This window comes from Leptodactylus fuscus, chromosome 1, assembly GCF_031893055.1.
Source record: "Leptodactylus fuscus isolate aLepFus1 chromosome 1, aLepFus1.hap2, whole genome shotgun sequence".
Classification (NCBI taxonomy): domain Eukaryota; kingdom Metazoa; phylum Chordata; class Amphibia; order Anura; family Leptodactylidae; genus Leptodactylus; species Leptodactylus fuscus.
Window position 1 is genome coordinate 139,072,243 of NC_134265.1, and position 17,918 is coordinate 139,090,160.

General features: G+C 39.8%; 1 protein-coding gene across 1 annotated transcript; it reads right to left on the bottom strand.

Moving 5' to 3' along the window:
• Positions 1-1,146: 1,146 nt before the first annotated feature.
• Positions 1,147-17,195, bottom strand: LOC142208759 (glutathione S-transferase theta-1-like). The gene is made up of 5 exons (XM_075277455.1): positions 17,081-17,195; positions 15,189-15,276; positions 10,684-10,834; positions 2,849-3,025; positions 1,147-1,365 (listed from the first exon to the last, which is right to left on the bottom strand). The coding sequence occupies exons 1-5, from the start codon at positions 17,193-17,195 to the stop codon at positions 1,147-1,149; spliced, it is 750 nt and encodes a 249-aa protein (XP_075133556.1).
• Between the last annotated feature and the right edge of the window lie 723 nt (positions 17,196-17,918).

The following is a 17,918-nucleotide window of genomic DNA, read 5'->3' on the forward strand; positions in this document are numbered from 1 at the left end:
GCAACATTTGTATTTTTAAACTAGATCTGATGAAGGTGTGGTGCCTGTGGAGTACCAATGGACCCAAAACACGTTATCTTAAATAAATCACGTTGTTGTTACATCAGCGTACCAGCATTTCATTCCACCGAAAGGAGCACACAACCGGTTCCTCTATTTTGAGGGTACATCCCTCAGAATAAGTTGCATTTACTACATTGTACAAGAAGAAGTCTGGATATATCGATGGCCACAGGGATAAAATTAGAGAAAATAAAAATGATATTAATTTAATTAAAATGCCAAAAAGCAGTGCCGCCTGCATTTTGGAGTTTTTGGAGCAGTACCACTGAAATTGAGTTTTTTCTGTGCAAAAGTGGTAGAGTAAAATCTGGTCCATCATTTCCATCCTCCAGAACCTTGTTTGTCCTGTTCTCTGTTTCTCGACTTAATAAAAAGCTTTAAAAAACAACAACAACAAAATATTGCTTATTTACTCTGCAAACACTAAATTTGTTGCTTGTTACTAGTAAACAGCCTGTTTCATACTTCTTGCCAAAATCTACTTACCCATAGTTATAACTGTTGCTGTGACTTAAGCTGAACATACACATTAGATTTTAGACTGCCATCTCTTGTGTGAAATACTATAGTTAGTTGGCCCAAACAGTTCCAAATACAAGAACAACCAGGAACCTTCAGTTGGGCATTGAACTATCTCAGATACTATGAAATATGTGAAATAATATAATGATCTCGAAAGTGGGAATGTTTCTTTTATCACTCAAATCCAATAAAGAGCACCATGGTCTCTCTCTGGCCTTAAAAGGTTGACCACAAACAATTGATCATATCCAACTGTATAACTGTATGTTAATAAAATTAACTCTAAACCCATGTTCAAAACTTTTTATTTTTCAATCATGACTTGAAATTCATTGGATTATATCTACCAGATTATATCTAACAAACTGTATGAATGAACATATAATATAATATATAACCAGGACCTTGATTGAATGCAAAACATTGAGCCAAACATTTTGTCTTAAAAATTGTCTATAAGTCCATCGTCCAAAATACCTCATCAAATACAACACATTTAGGAATGTTTTGTTAATATAATTCTCCTTATTTCTGCCCATTCATTACACAATGAAGTATACATCAACACAACCACATCCCACAGTTTGTAAACAGGAGAAGTCTTCCTCTAAATTGCTCCTTTACTTCAGGGGTCAATAAGTTAAGCTGTTGCTCCTTGATATTGAGGATGTCCTCGTGAGCTTCGATGAAGAGCTCTGGACCCAGAGCTTCTTCAACTCTTTGTTTCCATGCATCAAGCTTTGGTCTTTCTTCAAATATCGGTACTCCACTTGCAACTACCTTCAGAATGAAGGACAGTGTACTCAACATTAATAAAGATGTATACATTATTTCAATATTAAACTGCAACTGATTGGATAGCAATATGGTCATAAGATTGAATCCTACTCTATTATACTCTCTGAGGGCTATAAGGGAGCATTAGTACTCACAACAGTATAACTCCCCATTAATGCCCCCACACATTATAATTTTCCTGACTGTCCTCCACAAAATCTAAAGCTTTTCATTGTTCTCCACAAAGTACAATGCTAAATAAATACCCTGACACTGCTCATGAGAGACATTTACAATTATGATTACCGATCCCTGCTGCTGTTATAGTAATATAATAATGCTAAAGGCAGTGGTCAGAAGTTGAGTGGTTTCTCCTGGCTGCTGTCATTATAGAAGACTGGGGTCTGGATAGCTGACAGTTGGGGTCCCCATTTGGCCTGTGGTCTGCTAACTGAACTATTCTCTCCACTGCTCTGCACTGATCTGAATAGAATAGAATACTTTATTGATCCCATCAGGAAATTGAGTCATCTACAGCTCAGTGATCCTTTTCCTTCTTCAGCGTAACCATATGAAGCTTTTGTTGAAGAAACTCTGTGGGCTGATGAGAATTGGTTTAGAGGGTGTCAGAGATTGTCTAGAATGGCTTTGAATTTCCTTAAAGTCCTCTGACGCAGTCAGACTGTCTATCCAATGGCCCACCATGGAACTTGACTTTTAATCAATTTATCAATGTTTTTAACATCTGTATTACTTATGTAGCCTTCCCATGCAGTGACCCCGTAGAATAGACTACTGGTTGTCTTCTAGTATACGTTTTTAGAATTCGTCCTTGAATCTAGATTTAATGTCCAGGTATAGACAAATATAGGGGATAACCCTTTCTATATCTTTACCCTCAATACGTAATGACTTTTACATCTTGGACGAGCCTTACCAAAACTGATGATCATCTCCTTTATTTACCCATGTTCAATATTAGGCCATTACCATGCACCCAAGAGTGCCTCACCAGTTCCTTATTAGAGATGAGCGAGCACTGTTCAGATCAGCTGATCCGAACAGCATGCTCCCATACAAATGAATGGAAGCACCTGTGACGCCGGCCGGCCGCCGGCAAAGTCAGCGTCACAGGTGCTTCCATTCATTTCTATGGGAGCGTGCTGTTTGGATCGGCTGATCCGAACAGTGTTCGCTCATCTCTATTCCCTATACTTCTTGTCATCACCTCAATTTTTTTTTGTTAAATAAATTATCTTTATCTGAAAATTGTACCTATTAAAACTATAATCAATTAAATGCTACTTGATACTATATCAAAAAAGGACAAGCTGCAAAATGGCAAAATAAATCAGTATCTATTTTCCAAGCCTTGCATGTCTCAAGAATATTGTGTAACTCACTAAAGCTTTTTATCCACCAATGAAGTTTTTACTTTTATTGAAGACATACATTCTGGTATTTATCTGGTATGACTGATTCTTACCTGCATGATTTCCACAATAGCCACAAGGTCTGCCAGTGTTATTTCATCTCCAGCCAGAAATGGCCTTTCCTTCAAAAATTTCTCCTCCAGCTGTGTCATGATGTCTCCGAACTCAGCAAGGACTTGGTCCAGTTTTTCTGGCGCTGCTTCTATGCCAGTAATAACTGGAGTCATGCACTGTTTAAAATATATTAGACCAACAAAGGTTCCACATTAAAAAGACATTACCCTCAAAATATTTCATAAAATGTTAAGCATTTTTAAATCCATCTGGGGCTTAAAATAAGTTTTAGGCAGAGGCGTAGCTAGTGGGGGGCAGAGGGGGAGGCTTCCTCGGACTCACTGATTCTTTGGGGGCCCACCCTTGGGACCTCCATAAATACATATTTTACTTTCAACTAGAGCGATATCTGCAGACACTGATCTAGTTAAAACTAGAGATGAGCGAACACTGATCGAATATCAGGCCGTTCGAGGCAATACCACGAAGCAAAGGCACTAAAAATTCATATCCCCTCCCACCTTCCATGGCGCTTTTTTTGCACCAATAACTGCGCAGGGGAGGTGGGACGGGAACGACGACAACGGAGAAAAAAAATCCGAAAAATAATTGGCTGGCTGAATCAGGTGACCTCCAATTTAGACGAATGGTGGATTTGACATTCGGTTAACTTGAGACTGTGAACTATGTGACTGTGAGACAGGGATAGATATACTGGCAGGGTTAGCTAGGGATTACCTTTATTTAGGTGGGAATGTTACTCACACAGCTCTTTGGGGCTCTATCTTGTTTGGATACCTGTCAGCTTGCGATATGCATGAGCTGACTTTTTCCCATAGGAATGCATTGACCAGCATTGATTGGCCGAATGCCATACAGAGTACAGCATTCGGCCAATCAACGCTGGTTCTCCTGGATGAGGCAGAGTCTAAGATCGGTCCACAGCAGTTTCCATTGTGGTCCGATCTCAGATGTAGCAGTGCTACACGGAGAAGCAGCAGAGCTCAGCACACACACCAGAGTTGCAGCAGAGCTGAGTGTGCGCTGAACCCTGATGCATCTCAGATGTAGCAGTGCTGAGTGTGCAGCAGGGTTCAATGCACACTCAGCACTGCTACATCTGAGATGCACAGAGCTGAGTGTGCAGCAGGGTTCATTGCACACTCAGCACTGCTGCATCTCAGATGTAGCAGTGCTGAGTGTGCGTTGAACTCTGCTGCACACTCAGCTCTGCTTCATCTCAGATTTAGCAGTGCCGAGTGTGCATTGAACCCTGCTGCACATTCAGCTCTGCTTCATCTCCGATGTAGCAGTGCTGGCCGTGCGCTCAGCTCGTCTGCATCTCCGGAGTAGCTGGAGTTGTTGAGCTGAGTGCACGGCCAGCACTGCTTCATCTCCGATGTAGCAGTGCTGGTCGTGCGCTCAGCTCAGCTGCATCTTCGGAGTAGTCGAGCTGAGCGCACGGCCAACTCTGCTTCATCTGCGATATAGCAGTGCTGGCCGTGCGTTCAGCTCGTCTGCATCTTCGGAGTAGCCGAGTTGAGCACACAGCCAGAACTGCTACATCTCGGCATAGGAATGCATTGACCAGCATTGATTGGCCGAATGCCATACAGAGTACAGCATTTGACCAATCAACACTGGTTCTGCCGGAGGAGGCGGAGTCTAAGATCGGTCCACAGCAGTCTCCATTCTGGTCCGATATTAGACTCCGCCTCCTCACAGACGAGCCTCTGGCAGAACCAGCGTTGATTGGCTGAATGCTGTACTCTGTATGGCATTCGGCCAATCAACACTGGTCAATGCATTCCTATGGTAAAAAGTCAGCTGCCGCATATCGCAAGCTGACAGGGATCTTGACGTAATACAGGGACTTGGGCATGTTAGAAGCCCCCAGGCATGCTTCTCCTGCTGTCCCAGTTGCATTCCAGTGTGTTGGCATCATTTCCTGGGGTGTCATAGTGGACTTTGTGACTCTGCTGAGTCGAAGAGTGGGATCCCCTGAAACGAAGCATTTTTCCCCATAGACTATAATGGGGTTCAATATTCGTTCGAATAGTCAAATATTGAGCGGCTATTCGAAACGAATATCAAATATTTTACTGTTCGCTCATCTCTAGTTAAAACCCATCCTGCAAATAACTGTCTTGTAAACCGCAAACCACTTCAAGCCTGGCAAAACTCCAAACTTAACCCCAAGGCCCTACCCACTTTTGAAAAACTGCTGTGGTTAGAGCAAAAAAGCCACATGTGACTCTAGCCCCAAGAGGTGTTAAATAGTCTCAAATCAATGATTTGTGACTGTTTTACACTACTTTTGTGGTATTACACATTTGATGAATTCCTTCCAATGTATTTTTTGTGATGTAGATGCATCTCCACTGTTTCCATAACTTTCAGGGATTTTTATGGAACAGTTCCATGCAAACTCCCCTGTACTGTAGTCCTGCTGGTGGAGAAATATAAGCTGAGGTCTCCCATTTGAAGAACTGGAGGGATCTCATTAGTTGAAATCGCTGTAATATCTATGGTTACATCCAGGGGCATAACTTGAGGGGTTGCAGAGAGTGCAGTTGTACCGGGCCCAGAAGCCTTAGGAGGCCCATAAGCACTGGCATCAGTAGTGAGATTGCAGATTCCATCTGGCCCATAAGCCAAGGAGACCCACAGATTACCCTAATCACACTAAGGTTGATTAAACTCCTTAGCACTCGTAACCATCTTTATCAAGAATTCCTTCTAGGGATGAGGAAAGGGACACCGGCCAAAAGATTGCACTGGGGCCCTCAAGACTTTAGTTACGCCACTAGGTTACATCCCTTTATAGTTAGGTAATAGCTGTGACCTCCCCAAGTAAATATATTGTATGAGTTTTGTCCAAACATAAAAGAAAATTCTGTGTAGTGTAGATTGGAAAGACAAGTAGGAAAGTTTAACTTTACAAATAACATGTTGCAAATAGACCAGTTCTTTGCTCCAAAGTTATGGTACAATTTGGAGAAGTGAAAGCTGCCCCCATTCTAGCTCTCTTCATTGTGGAGTGAGATACAAAAAATATCTACAACACGTTATAAAAGTGACACATACTGTATTGTTAAGTTTCGCAGTTTTGCATAACAATCTTTTTTTGCCTTGTTTATAGCAGTTTTTATTTGGAAGGTGTTCAGTGTTACTAGGTGAGAAATAGAGAAATACTATAGGTGGTGTCACTTTGGCACCTCACATCTCAAGATATCTGGGAGCTTTACAGTAAGTGTCATGCAGCTAGCGTTCCCAATGATACACTGAAACATAATGTCAAGAACAAAGTAAGCTAACTTCTTGTTATTTTTAATAAAAGCAGAAGTCAAAAATGTTCCCGAGCTCCTTTAAATGACATTCATCTTTCTGATGCCTGTGCAGGTAACAACCAAGCCACATTATACTGACACAGTCACACTGTGTTATACTCACAGCTAGTTATTACATTGCATTAAGGATTAAATTTTAACCTGATTACATGGAAATGCAAATGAAGTGTCTTACCCTCCAGAAATAGAAGATGTATATCTGTATTTGCAGACCGCCAAGCTAAGCATGGAATGTGCTGAATCATAAATACCAGATATGCAAATTAATTTTGTAGGTCATATTAGAAATATTAATATGTTATTTTTTGACAGGTTTGAACATTGTCAAAGTTTATGAAATTCAAGTAGTTATAAAATTTACTTGTGTTTAACTCTAGTTGAAATTGCTGACTTAATTCCTTAAAATATTATCCCTTCAACACTGTAGCCAGTTCTGACCTTCATGATGCCGCATGCTCTATTCTCTCCTTCCATAACTTTTTTCTTTTTCTGTCAATGTGTCCAAACAAGGGCTTGTTTTATTTATTTGTGTAATGTTATATTGGACTAGATATGCACTAAATTAATTTTTGGGGTACATGTATTTAAAAAGTTTTATTAACTTTTTGCTGAAGTAGAAAATGGGAAAAAACGATAATTTCTCTTTTTTCATGTTCCCTTTTAAAATGTTCCCGCTATGGTATAAATCACATGGTTACTTTATTCTGTAAGTCAGTTCAATTCTAGTAACCCCAAGGAGTTTTTTTTTTTTTTTTCCTGTTTTATATATGATTTACATTATGCACAAAAACACTTAAGAAAAATAGTTTTTTCTTTGCCATACTCTGAGAACTATAACTTTGTATACTCCATTCAGCATGTTTCCATTCAACATATCTATGGGAAGGAATAAGGAAAACTGCAAAAAATGGCCTTATTCACACTGCTGTTTTAAAGCACATGAATGTCTATGACTATTCATGCCCAGGCAATTTTTCAAGGTCCTAATGTGAATCTGGCCTTAAAATGTTATAGTTACAGATGTTGGAATTGCATTTCTATGGATGCATCCATTTAATTGATCTCCAATTTAGTTCAGGATTCGAAAAAGTGTTCAATTTCTAATATCTTGACATGCTAGCAAAAATCTTGAAAGACTGTACTGTAATTCACATCTCTACTCCCCCACAGGCCACCCATGTGGACAAACATGGATACAAATAGGATAGGGAACATATCACTTCCTGGTAACTTGCTGTGTTTAGTAAAAATAGGTTAAGTGGTGATACAAATAACTGTACCAATGAGGCTGGACACATCTGTAAGAACTTCTCTCATAACATGGTCTTTTCCATTTACAAAACCCAGGGGTCCCAGGGGGTCTGATCACTAATGCAATGCATTGAAAAATACTGGCAGTTCTATTGCGAAGAAATAGAATGACAGGCTCAAGAACCATAGCAACATATGCAACATATGGCCGGTCCCGGAGCTTGCTATGGCTCAATCACCGGGAAAATGGCAGCACCCATGCGCCATCAGTAAGATGGCACCTCGGTCAGCTTTGAGTGAGGCGCCAGAGGAGTTAATTCCTGCAATCGTATAAAACAGCAGACACCAAGCAGCTATGGCAGCACATGTACAGGTGGTTGTGGGAAGTATTTTCCGACTATGCTGTACATATACAGTGAATTTCAGGAAAGCGTTTGAAGAAAAATTTGGAGTATTACAGATATACTGTATGGTAGGCACACATTTACACATTGTTTTTTCCTTCCACAGAATATATTATGAGATATGGGACACCCTTTGAATTTGATTGTAAAAAACAAGTAGAACAAATGTTATGTTACTATGTTACAAATATATAAACTGAATGGTATGCTATATGAAACTGCATACTTTCCCAAGGTTAAAAGAATACTCTTTTAGCAACCCCCCCCCCAAAAAAAAAAACCAAAAAACAAAACGTGATGTATGGGGTCCTGTCCAAACATTCAGTATTTTTCCTTTGTAGTCACAAAAATATGTAAACTATGCTATGAGAAATGAGTAAATTGTGGGTTTGTGTGAGGGGTATACTGCTGAAAGTGGTATATTGGGTCCTAAGGGTCAGGAGGCCCCAGTGTTTGCCTTCAGCTACTTTCAGTTGGTAGTTTTGGTTGGTACATTTCATTTGCCGCTATGGTCCTTGATGATTGTCATGTTAAAAGTCATGACATAAGTGCAAGACACAATGCGCAGTCTAATCATAAAACTCCAGGTGCTCAGACATTTACACAGAACCAACAACACAGGCAATATTAAAATATGCAGAACCTTTTGCAATGATTTATAGCTGGTAGTAAAAGTTAGCTCTAGGCAGATATATGCTCACAGTTAATCAGTTTTGTATGGCAGAAGGACAAGAGTGGGTCATAACAAAATCTGCATTTCTATCCCATATCTGCACAAAGTCTGGGAAGTTTTAACTTTTCATTAACCCCTTAGAGATTGAGTTCATTTATTTTAAGTGCCAAGATGGTTGTCTTTTAGTTGTTGCCTCCTTACATTCTATCAGTCATAAGTTTTGATTCTAAGGTAAAATGCTGTGGCTACGTATCTTTGAGCCTGTGTTACAGATGAAGCAAAGTTTAATATTACTAATATGTTAACTACGCTATGATAAAGAATGTTCGTTCAATTTTTTTTCAATGGATTTCAACTATTTTTCGCTGTTATGAGATCATGGCACAGCTTGTTAAATATATCTGTATTTGGGGGTGAATCATATTTGTGAAGTATCATTTTATAGTAGATATATGACAGTGTTTAATTTACACTTTTTTTTTTTTTTTTTTTAGTATGAGTGATATATTAAAGTCACTTTCACTATTTTGTCCTTTTTTATGATACTTCCCATTAGTGAGAATACCTTTATTTGTTATATTATAGAGCATGAGGAGCTAAGCCGATGTATATAGTTTTGTAGGAAAAGATTCATCATAGCTTGTCAGTTATTTTTCCATCTTTTCTTTAGTCATGGGGTCGTCTTTGACAGTCATTCATGTGTGCATCCAGAGATAACTGTCAATCACCATGTATGATCACCTCCATGATGGTTTCTAAGCATAGGAAGAGCAAACAAATCTAAAATCTTAGGAATACTATACCTGTGTTTCTCACCAGTCTCAATAGTAATATTCTTATGGTAGGTCTAGGAAACTTCATAAGGCTCCTGACTATCAAAGGGACAGGGTGTCTCCCATGATATCACCACACGGGATCCAGCCTGCAATGAAAAACGGGCTGGTGGGGACTAGCCACGGGGGCAGTTGTAATGCTTTGGGGAGGTCACATGCAGCAGTGCCTGTACCAGGGCAGTTGCAATACGTTTGGGGGGGAGGGTCAAACTCAGAGATGCCCATGATCAGAGTCCGCTACGTCTAGGTCTATTAGCACTAGGTCTATCTTTAAAGACCCACCGTCCGCTGTAATCTCATGGCAGATGTTGGTAAGAGGTTAAATGTAACTGTAACTAGGGCTTAGTTTTGGACTAGGGCTTTCAAACATACTCCAAAATCCTGTAAAATCTAGCTAGGGCTTATTGTCAGGGTAGGGCTTATTTTTGGAGAAACAGTATTTTTTCCTACAAATCTGTATATCATTCCACATCTCCTGCTTTATAAAATGCTGCTTGCAAATTGGACTGCATTTACCATGTGGAAGGTTTCTTTGAAGGACCTGTTCAAATGGCAGAAAATGAAGAGGAATAGAAGAGGACATCCATCTCAGATTCCTCTTCACTTTCCAGTCCTTCCGCTCCCTACTGTAGTAAGGTAAAGCAGAGCTACAGCTTTCTGACATGGTTTTAACTATCAGTCCGCGTTGAATGAGGCAAATCAGCAAAGTGTGTCCTGCCACTTATTTTTCAGACATCCTGCTTTGATTTATAAGTCACATTGCAAAGAAACGAAGGCACATTCAGGCTTCACAATCACTGCCAAATTCTCCCATTTGCAGATACCCTAAATGGTTGCAATAGGTGCTTTCTCTGATTCCAGTCATATTTTGTCTCTTTATCGAATGCTCCTCTAAATGGTGCTATTGGTATCCTCCTCAGGCTAAGGCCCCATGTAGCGAGTTGCAGCTAAAACATGCTACAGGAAAAACTGGGGTGGAAATGCTCACGGATTTTCCCGCACCGCTTTTCACAAAAAGTCCACATAGTTTTCCTCTGCGGACTTTCTGCTTCAATTATAGCTATGCAGAAACCGCTAGTGTTTCCATAGACATAATTGACATGCTGCTGTTTCCAAAAACGTGATGGCTTTGAAAACCGCAGCAGTTCTGTTGCAAGTATTTTTCTGCAATGTGTGCAGGGACTGTGAAACACTGTGATGGGGCTTAAGCCAAAAATTTTTTCCCCTCTGGATCAACAGGGTAGGACTACAGGTTGGACTTGGAATAATAATAAATAGTACTAGAAGGGTTTTATATATAAAACCTTCACTGAGAAAACTTACCTTCACCCAGAAGACTCTACAGCCATGGGGACGTGTGTTGGTGTGCTGCCATGCAAGATATTCATCCACACGTGCACGTTTCTGAAGGTCAGATGGGTACCAGTGGTCAGGAGTGTTATATTTTTGTACCAGGTAACGCAGCATAGCCGTACTGGGAATAAAGAACATAATGGTTACTAAAAAAAAAAAACACTTAATAAATGCATTTAAAGTCAAAATGTACCTCCAGTTGTAAAGTAGTGTTTCATAAATGAATAGTACAAGTGAATATAAGAAACTTTGTAATATGTGTTAAAAAAATATGTATTCTTCTCCGTATATTAGTCTGAGATCTTTTTTACATAGAAGATTATAGAGAAGGGGATGAGGAGAAGGACACACACAAATAACTGCAGCTGTGTAATGTGCAGTGCGTTGTGGCCCTGCTGTGCTACCAAACTAGTTTGGCCTGAGGACATCTCTAAGGGAGTTATCCTAGCAGACTACCTGGTATTCATCCTTCAACTCCTCATGATCATTGGGTCTTCATCAGGCCACTACCTCCTGGCATGAACCTGGTTTAGTAGTAACTGATCGGGATAGACAGAATTATGGTGTGGAGCACCACTGGAATGGAATAAAAATACAGCGTGTGTACCTAGACTAAAACCAGGATGGACAGGGAGTACAGGACAAAACCAGACAGGGATTGAGATAGGAAAAACACAAGTAGAAGGCACATGGCCACAGGTAGCGGAAGTGGAACAGAGATAAAAATAGACACATTGCAGAAAGCCCAAAAGCTACGGATATGCAAAGATATTGAAGAAAACCACAGGTATACAGGATGTATTGCAGAATACAGGAGGCTACCGGTATATAGGAACATTGCTGAAAACCTGCAGGCTACAGGTATACAGGGACAGAGGCAGACTAGAAGAACGAACAGAAATAACAGGGTCATCATAAAAACAGATTAAACAAAGAATCAATAATAAAACAATTGAGTAGGATGCATGCAAACAAAACTCAGGACTACCAAAAAGACATACAGTGCTTTGCGAAAGTTTTCGGCCGCCTTCAACTTTTTAACCTTTTGCCACATTTCAGGCTTCAAACATAAAGGTATAAAATTTGATTTTTTTTTTAGGGGAAGAATCAACAAGTGGGACACAATTGTGAAGTGGAACGAAATTTATTGGATATTTTAAAGAAAGAAAAAACTGAAAAGTGGGGCGTGCAATATTATTCGGTCCCTTTCAGTTTCAGTTTGGTTTACTTTCAGTGCAGCAAACTCACTCCAGAAGTTCAGTGAGGATCTCTGAATGATGCAATGTTGTCTGAAATGACTGATGATGATAAATAGAATCCGCCCGTGTGTAACCAAGTCTCCGTATAAATGCACCTGCTCTGTGATAGTCTCAGGGTTCTGTTTAAAGCGTAGAGAGTAGAGATGAGCGAGTAGTACTCGATTGAGTAGGTATTCGATTGAATACTACGGTATTCGAAATACTCGTACTCGATCGAGTACTACTAGCTGTTCAAAGTTAAGATTCGATGCAGAACCAGCGTTGATTGGCAGAATGCTATACACTGCCAATCAACGCTTGGTTCTTCCCTTACCTTTAGAAGTTTTCTCCCTGCGCAGCGTCCCGCATCCTCTTCTGGCTCTGAATTCACTCTGCCAGGCATCAGGCCTGGACAGAGCCGACTTTGCATTTACCCCCATAGACTATAATGGGGTTCGAAACCCGTTCGAACAGTCGAACAGTGTGCGGCTGTTCGAATCGGATTTTGAATCCTGAACATTTTAGTGTTCGTTCATCTCTAGTAGAGAGTATCATGAAGACCAAGGAACACACCAGGCAGGTCCCAGATACTGCTGTGGAGAAGTTTAAAGCCGGATTTGGATCCAAAAAGATTTTCCAAGCTTTAAACATTCCAAGGAGCACTGTGCAAGCAATCATATTGAAATGGAAGGAGTATCAGACCACTGCAAATCTACCAAGACCCACCGTCCCTCTAAACTTTCGTCTCAAACAAGGAGAAGACTGATCAGAGATGCAGCCAAGAGGCCCATGAGCACTCTGGATGAACTGCGGAGATCTACAGCTGAAGTGGGAGAGTCTGTCCATAGGACAACAATCAGTCGTACACTGCACAAATCTGGTCTTTATGGAAGAAAGAAGGCAATCTGAATCCAATCGAGAATCTGTGGAAAGAGCTGAAAACTGCCTGTTCACAAATGCTCTCCTTCCAACCTCACTGAGCTCCAGCTGTTTTACAAGGAAGAATGGGCCAGAATTTCAGTCTCTTGGTGTGCAAAACTGATAGTCATACCCCAAGCAACTTACAGATGTAATCGCAGAAAAAGGTGGCACCACAAAGTATTAACGTAAGGGGGCCGAATAATTTTGCACGCTCAATTTTTCAATTTTTTTCTTTGTTAAAAAAATCCAATAAATTTTGTTCCACTTCACAGTTGTCCCACTTGTTGATTCTTCCACAAAAATTTTTACATTTTATAGCTTTATTTTTTAAGCCTGAAATATGGTAAAAATCTGAAAAGTTCTAGGGGGCTGGATACTTTTGCAAGGCACTGTACATACAGCAGGATAAAACAGAATTCATGCATTGTATGCATTCATACATTGCTCAGAAAAGAAGGGACTAAACACACAGACTTATAGCGATGCAGACACACAGGGAAGCAAGGATAGATGGGAGAAAGTTTAGCAGATGCAAGACTGCTAAAGAGACAAGAGACAGGAGCAAGAACACCAAGGTAGCTAGTAAGCGAGGTCTGTTAAGAAAGACATTATGCAGGTGAAACAGTGGTAGAGCTTTTTTTAAACATCTTTATTGAGAAATGGCACAGAACAATGCAAGAAATCAATTAACAGCTTCCACCTCCACATTCCCCTCTCCATAGGCTTCTGTGTGTAAATCTCTCCACATGGTGGATGTGCCCCTCCTTCATGCAGGTTATAGGATTAACAAATACACCTTTGAGCTCTCCTCAGCCAATCACAAGCAGCCTTTGCCTATTTTATTCTGCTCAGCCCTTAGCACAGCACCTTAATATTAGCCAGTTCCCAAGAAAGTATCCTGATTCTGAAGTCCCTCTTATTTCTCTGTTGACCCTGTACACCTTTTTTGTACAACCTCTGCCTGTCCCTGACCTGTGAACATGAGCTGCCTATTCTAACCTTTTTGGCTTGTTACAACTTTGCATGCCCTTTGCCTGCCTCAGATTTTCAGTCCATACTTAACCACCTTCTACCTGATCACCTAGTGCTTGACATCAGCATCTCTTTGGGCTTTGTTTGGCTGTTAACTATTCTGAGTCCACTCAGAGAGTAAGAGACCTCGTAGACTCCTAAATTCCAAATCCCTGTATGAAGGGTTAGAAGATGAAATTCAGGGAAACTACTTTTGCTAAGTTAATACTAATGCTAGCACTCAGTTATTCGGGTCCATTGGGGGACCTGAACAAAGGAAAGGCAGATTGCTAATACTGCATTTGCATACAGAGACTCCATTGATTACAATGGGGTCTGTCATGTTTCTGTTGGGTGTCCAATGTTTTGAAATTGTTTTATCCTTCGTGCAGAACTTTTGTCTCCTCCAATTGGACTTTGAGATAGACTCTTCAATGGAGACTCCAACACAGATGTGAATCAAGCTTTAACACCCTTGGGAATAGCTGAAAGTCTAAAAAACTAGTTAGGTGGCACAGTGGGTCCATTAGAAGGAATAGAAGGAAGATGACAGCTGCCTAATAAGTGGAGAAAGGAATACATTTCTTTAAGATGCTACTATATATATATATATATATATATATAGAGAGAGAGAGAGAGAGAGAGAGAGAGAGAGAGAGAGAGAGAGAGAGGGAGGGAGAGAGAGAGAGAAGAGAGAGAGAGCCTCCATGAGTGGCATTTACAGCTTCAATCCTCCGGGGCATGCTTTCCACAAGTCCTTGTATGATGGCTAGTGGTATTTTATTCCAATTGGCTTGGAGAAGACAGGTAAGTTCTTTCGCCGATTTTGGACGGCTGCAGTTTCGGGGGTCTGCTGACTCAGGGAACATTCTGACAATAACCATTCACCTTCCACTTTGTAATCACATAGGCCACTGTCTATTTTGGGTAATTCAGTTCGCTTGCTATGTTCCTTAGGGATCAACCATTTCTGTGGTACCCCACAATTACCCCTTTCTCGAAATCAGACAACTCTGCACTTCATGGCATCTCGTATGCGACTAATGCCAATGCTGTTTCCTACCCGATATTTAATGGGGGAAGGTGTGACGTACATCACAACCGCAGATATCTTCATTTACGTTTGCATGGGCGTCCAAATACTTATTGGTAGACAGTGTATGGATATGGATATATATTTCACATCTAGATTTCACATTATTTTATGAAAAGTTGTTCTGTAATTAGAGATGAGCTTTAAGGCACTTAATTTATAGAAACAAACAAACAAACAAACAAAAAAACCACAAAAATGTTTACACCTACCTTTCGACAAGTGTAAAGTCTCCATCTTTTAGGACTGGAACCTTGTGTAAGGGATTTACTTTTTTAAATTCTTCAGTGAGATGATCACCTACAAAGATTTATGTAAAAATTAAAGACAGTAAATCTACTGTAAGTTACCCATGTTCCCAACCTCTTTATGGTCATGGCTTTTTTTTTTTTTTAGCTGTGTCCACCCATATCTGAGCAATAATTTTGTTAAGGACTCAAATTTCTCATTAATACAATGCAATAGAGAATATCACAACATGATAACTAAACCATTGATGGGCTGCGATTGTGTGGCTGTATATAGATATACATAGAGTAAGCAGTATATCACTTTATGGTATCATAACTTGAGAAGCTGCTCATCTCATGTAACGCACATGTGGACATGTTAAGCCAAGAGGAAAGGTAAAAAAGGAAACCTCTGTATATACAGGTGCAGATCCCATAGATAATCCATTATAGACATACTGTAGATGCAGGTTCCAAAGCTGAGACCTATCAGACATTTATAGTGTAACAGCATATAGCATATTTTTAAACATATACAGGCCTTAAATATGACATAAATGGGAGTTCCATTCATCAGCTGATTGAGCTCTGTTTCTCCAGCAAGCACCTTGTCCAATTCGTTCTTTATTATTCATAGTTCTATACATTTAGTAGTATGCATAGTTTTCCCTCCTATTGCAGCTTCATCCTATTTATTTAAGTTGCTGTGATCCGGATTGCCCGGTACACTTAGTCAGACCCCCATCGATTTGATATTGATTGCCTATCCTAAGGATACATAAACGTGGATTGTCTTTTATTCATGCTGCTGGATAAATATTGCTTGAGAAAACCAATAAAGGAGTGTCTAAGAAATGTAAAGCATAAACTCATTACTAGAATACTTTAGACACATGGGAATAGCTTTACTCCTAGCTGCTTGCACAGCATTCTGTTGTCTGTTGCCTCTGGGTTTGTATTTAACCTGTTGCAACAAAGATATAGTGAACAGTCCAAGGCAAACAGCTCCAGCTAAACATTAACCCGCACAAAGTCGCTCTTCACAACGGAAGGTTTTTAACACATTGCTGAACTGTTATTTTGTATATACAAAATGTGTATATTGTCAATTGTATTGTTTAACAATGCACACTACTTTGGCCTCGAGAGCAACAGATAGTATAACAAATCACGCCAGATTTTCATGTTATGCAATATTTCTTTAAGCAAAATCCCACTTAAATATATACTTTCAATGCAGGAGGGAAACTACCATGTTATAAGAACAACTGTAACAATCTGATGAGATTGAAACACTTTCAACAAGAATATTTTCACATTCTAACATGAAGATATAGCAGAGATACATTTCTTTTAGGGCGCCTTTTTGTTGTGTTACCTGAAGATTTTAATAATCCCGCAAGTAAATCTACTCAGTTTACATTAACTCTCTAAAACATATTTGTGATTATTATCATCATTAGGAAATATTTGAGAATATATATATATATATATATATATATATATATATATATATATATATATATGCACTAAATACAGAGATACATGATATTTAAAAAATCCCATCCAATATATTAGATGCTGACAGATATCCAGTTACTATGCTGCGTCCTAGAATAGTATACTATTACAAGCTCCAATTCTATTGCCTCAATTATTCTTCCCTATACTTTGTTTTACAATATTAGAGAATGAGCGATCAATTGATTTTGCAGTATCTAATAGAAGTAAAATACACCCTCTAGTGTAACTATATATAGAGCAATATATTTTTTTTATTCTGTGCTGCAGTCGACCTCAGCCTAATGTCTATAAGGCACATTTATTCCTCTTGTTATATTCCTGAATGAGTGGGCAGCATATTCCCAGCTAACCTTTAAATAGCTTCATCTCATGGTGCTCAAAAGGGATGTTGTTGGCTTTGGCAAAGAGATAGACAGATCTGCAAGGCTGGGACACCAAGTCCAGGTACAGCTCCAGGTCAGACATAGTGACATTGAATCTTCTAACATTCCCCGTGCACAGCTAATAAAAGAGTTTTCTCAAGCACCACCCAGAAAAAGAAACAGGTTCACACATTAACACTCCCATCTTCATAATGTCCTGAATTCTTATGACACCCTCAACTGGTCTTCTTAAAACTTACTGTACTCTGATTATGATATATATAGATAGATAGATAGATAGATAGATAGATAGATAGATAGATAGATAGACAGAATTCCTTGGCCAAAATAACACATTTTTCTGTGACTGATTTGCAATTACATTGTAGTCTGACATAGTGACTTTTTTTTTTTAAGAATCTTATTTTAAAGACAACCTTTCATTTCCTCCTGCAGATGCGGTTTTATATACTGCTAGAAAGCCAACAGTGCACTGAACTCCAGTTATGTGCCCCAGGGCTGGAGATATTTCGGCACTGATCTCTTCCCACTGTCAGAAGGGAGTCCCTGACAGTCTATTTGGGCTGTGAGAAACACTCCCCCGACTGTACTCGTCCATAGCCTTGTACTGTCAGAAGGGGCATTTCTTACCGCCCAGCGATGACGCTGAGCTGAGGTGAGCTGAGGTACGCTGAGGTACGCTACCCCCCCTCCCCCAGCTAGACTGTCAGAGAAACGCCCTTCTGACACGGGGCAGAGATTAGTGCCAAAACTAACTAACTGCAGGGCTGTATGGAAGTATAAATGTGGATGTAGCAGAGCTGAG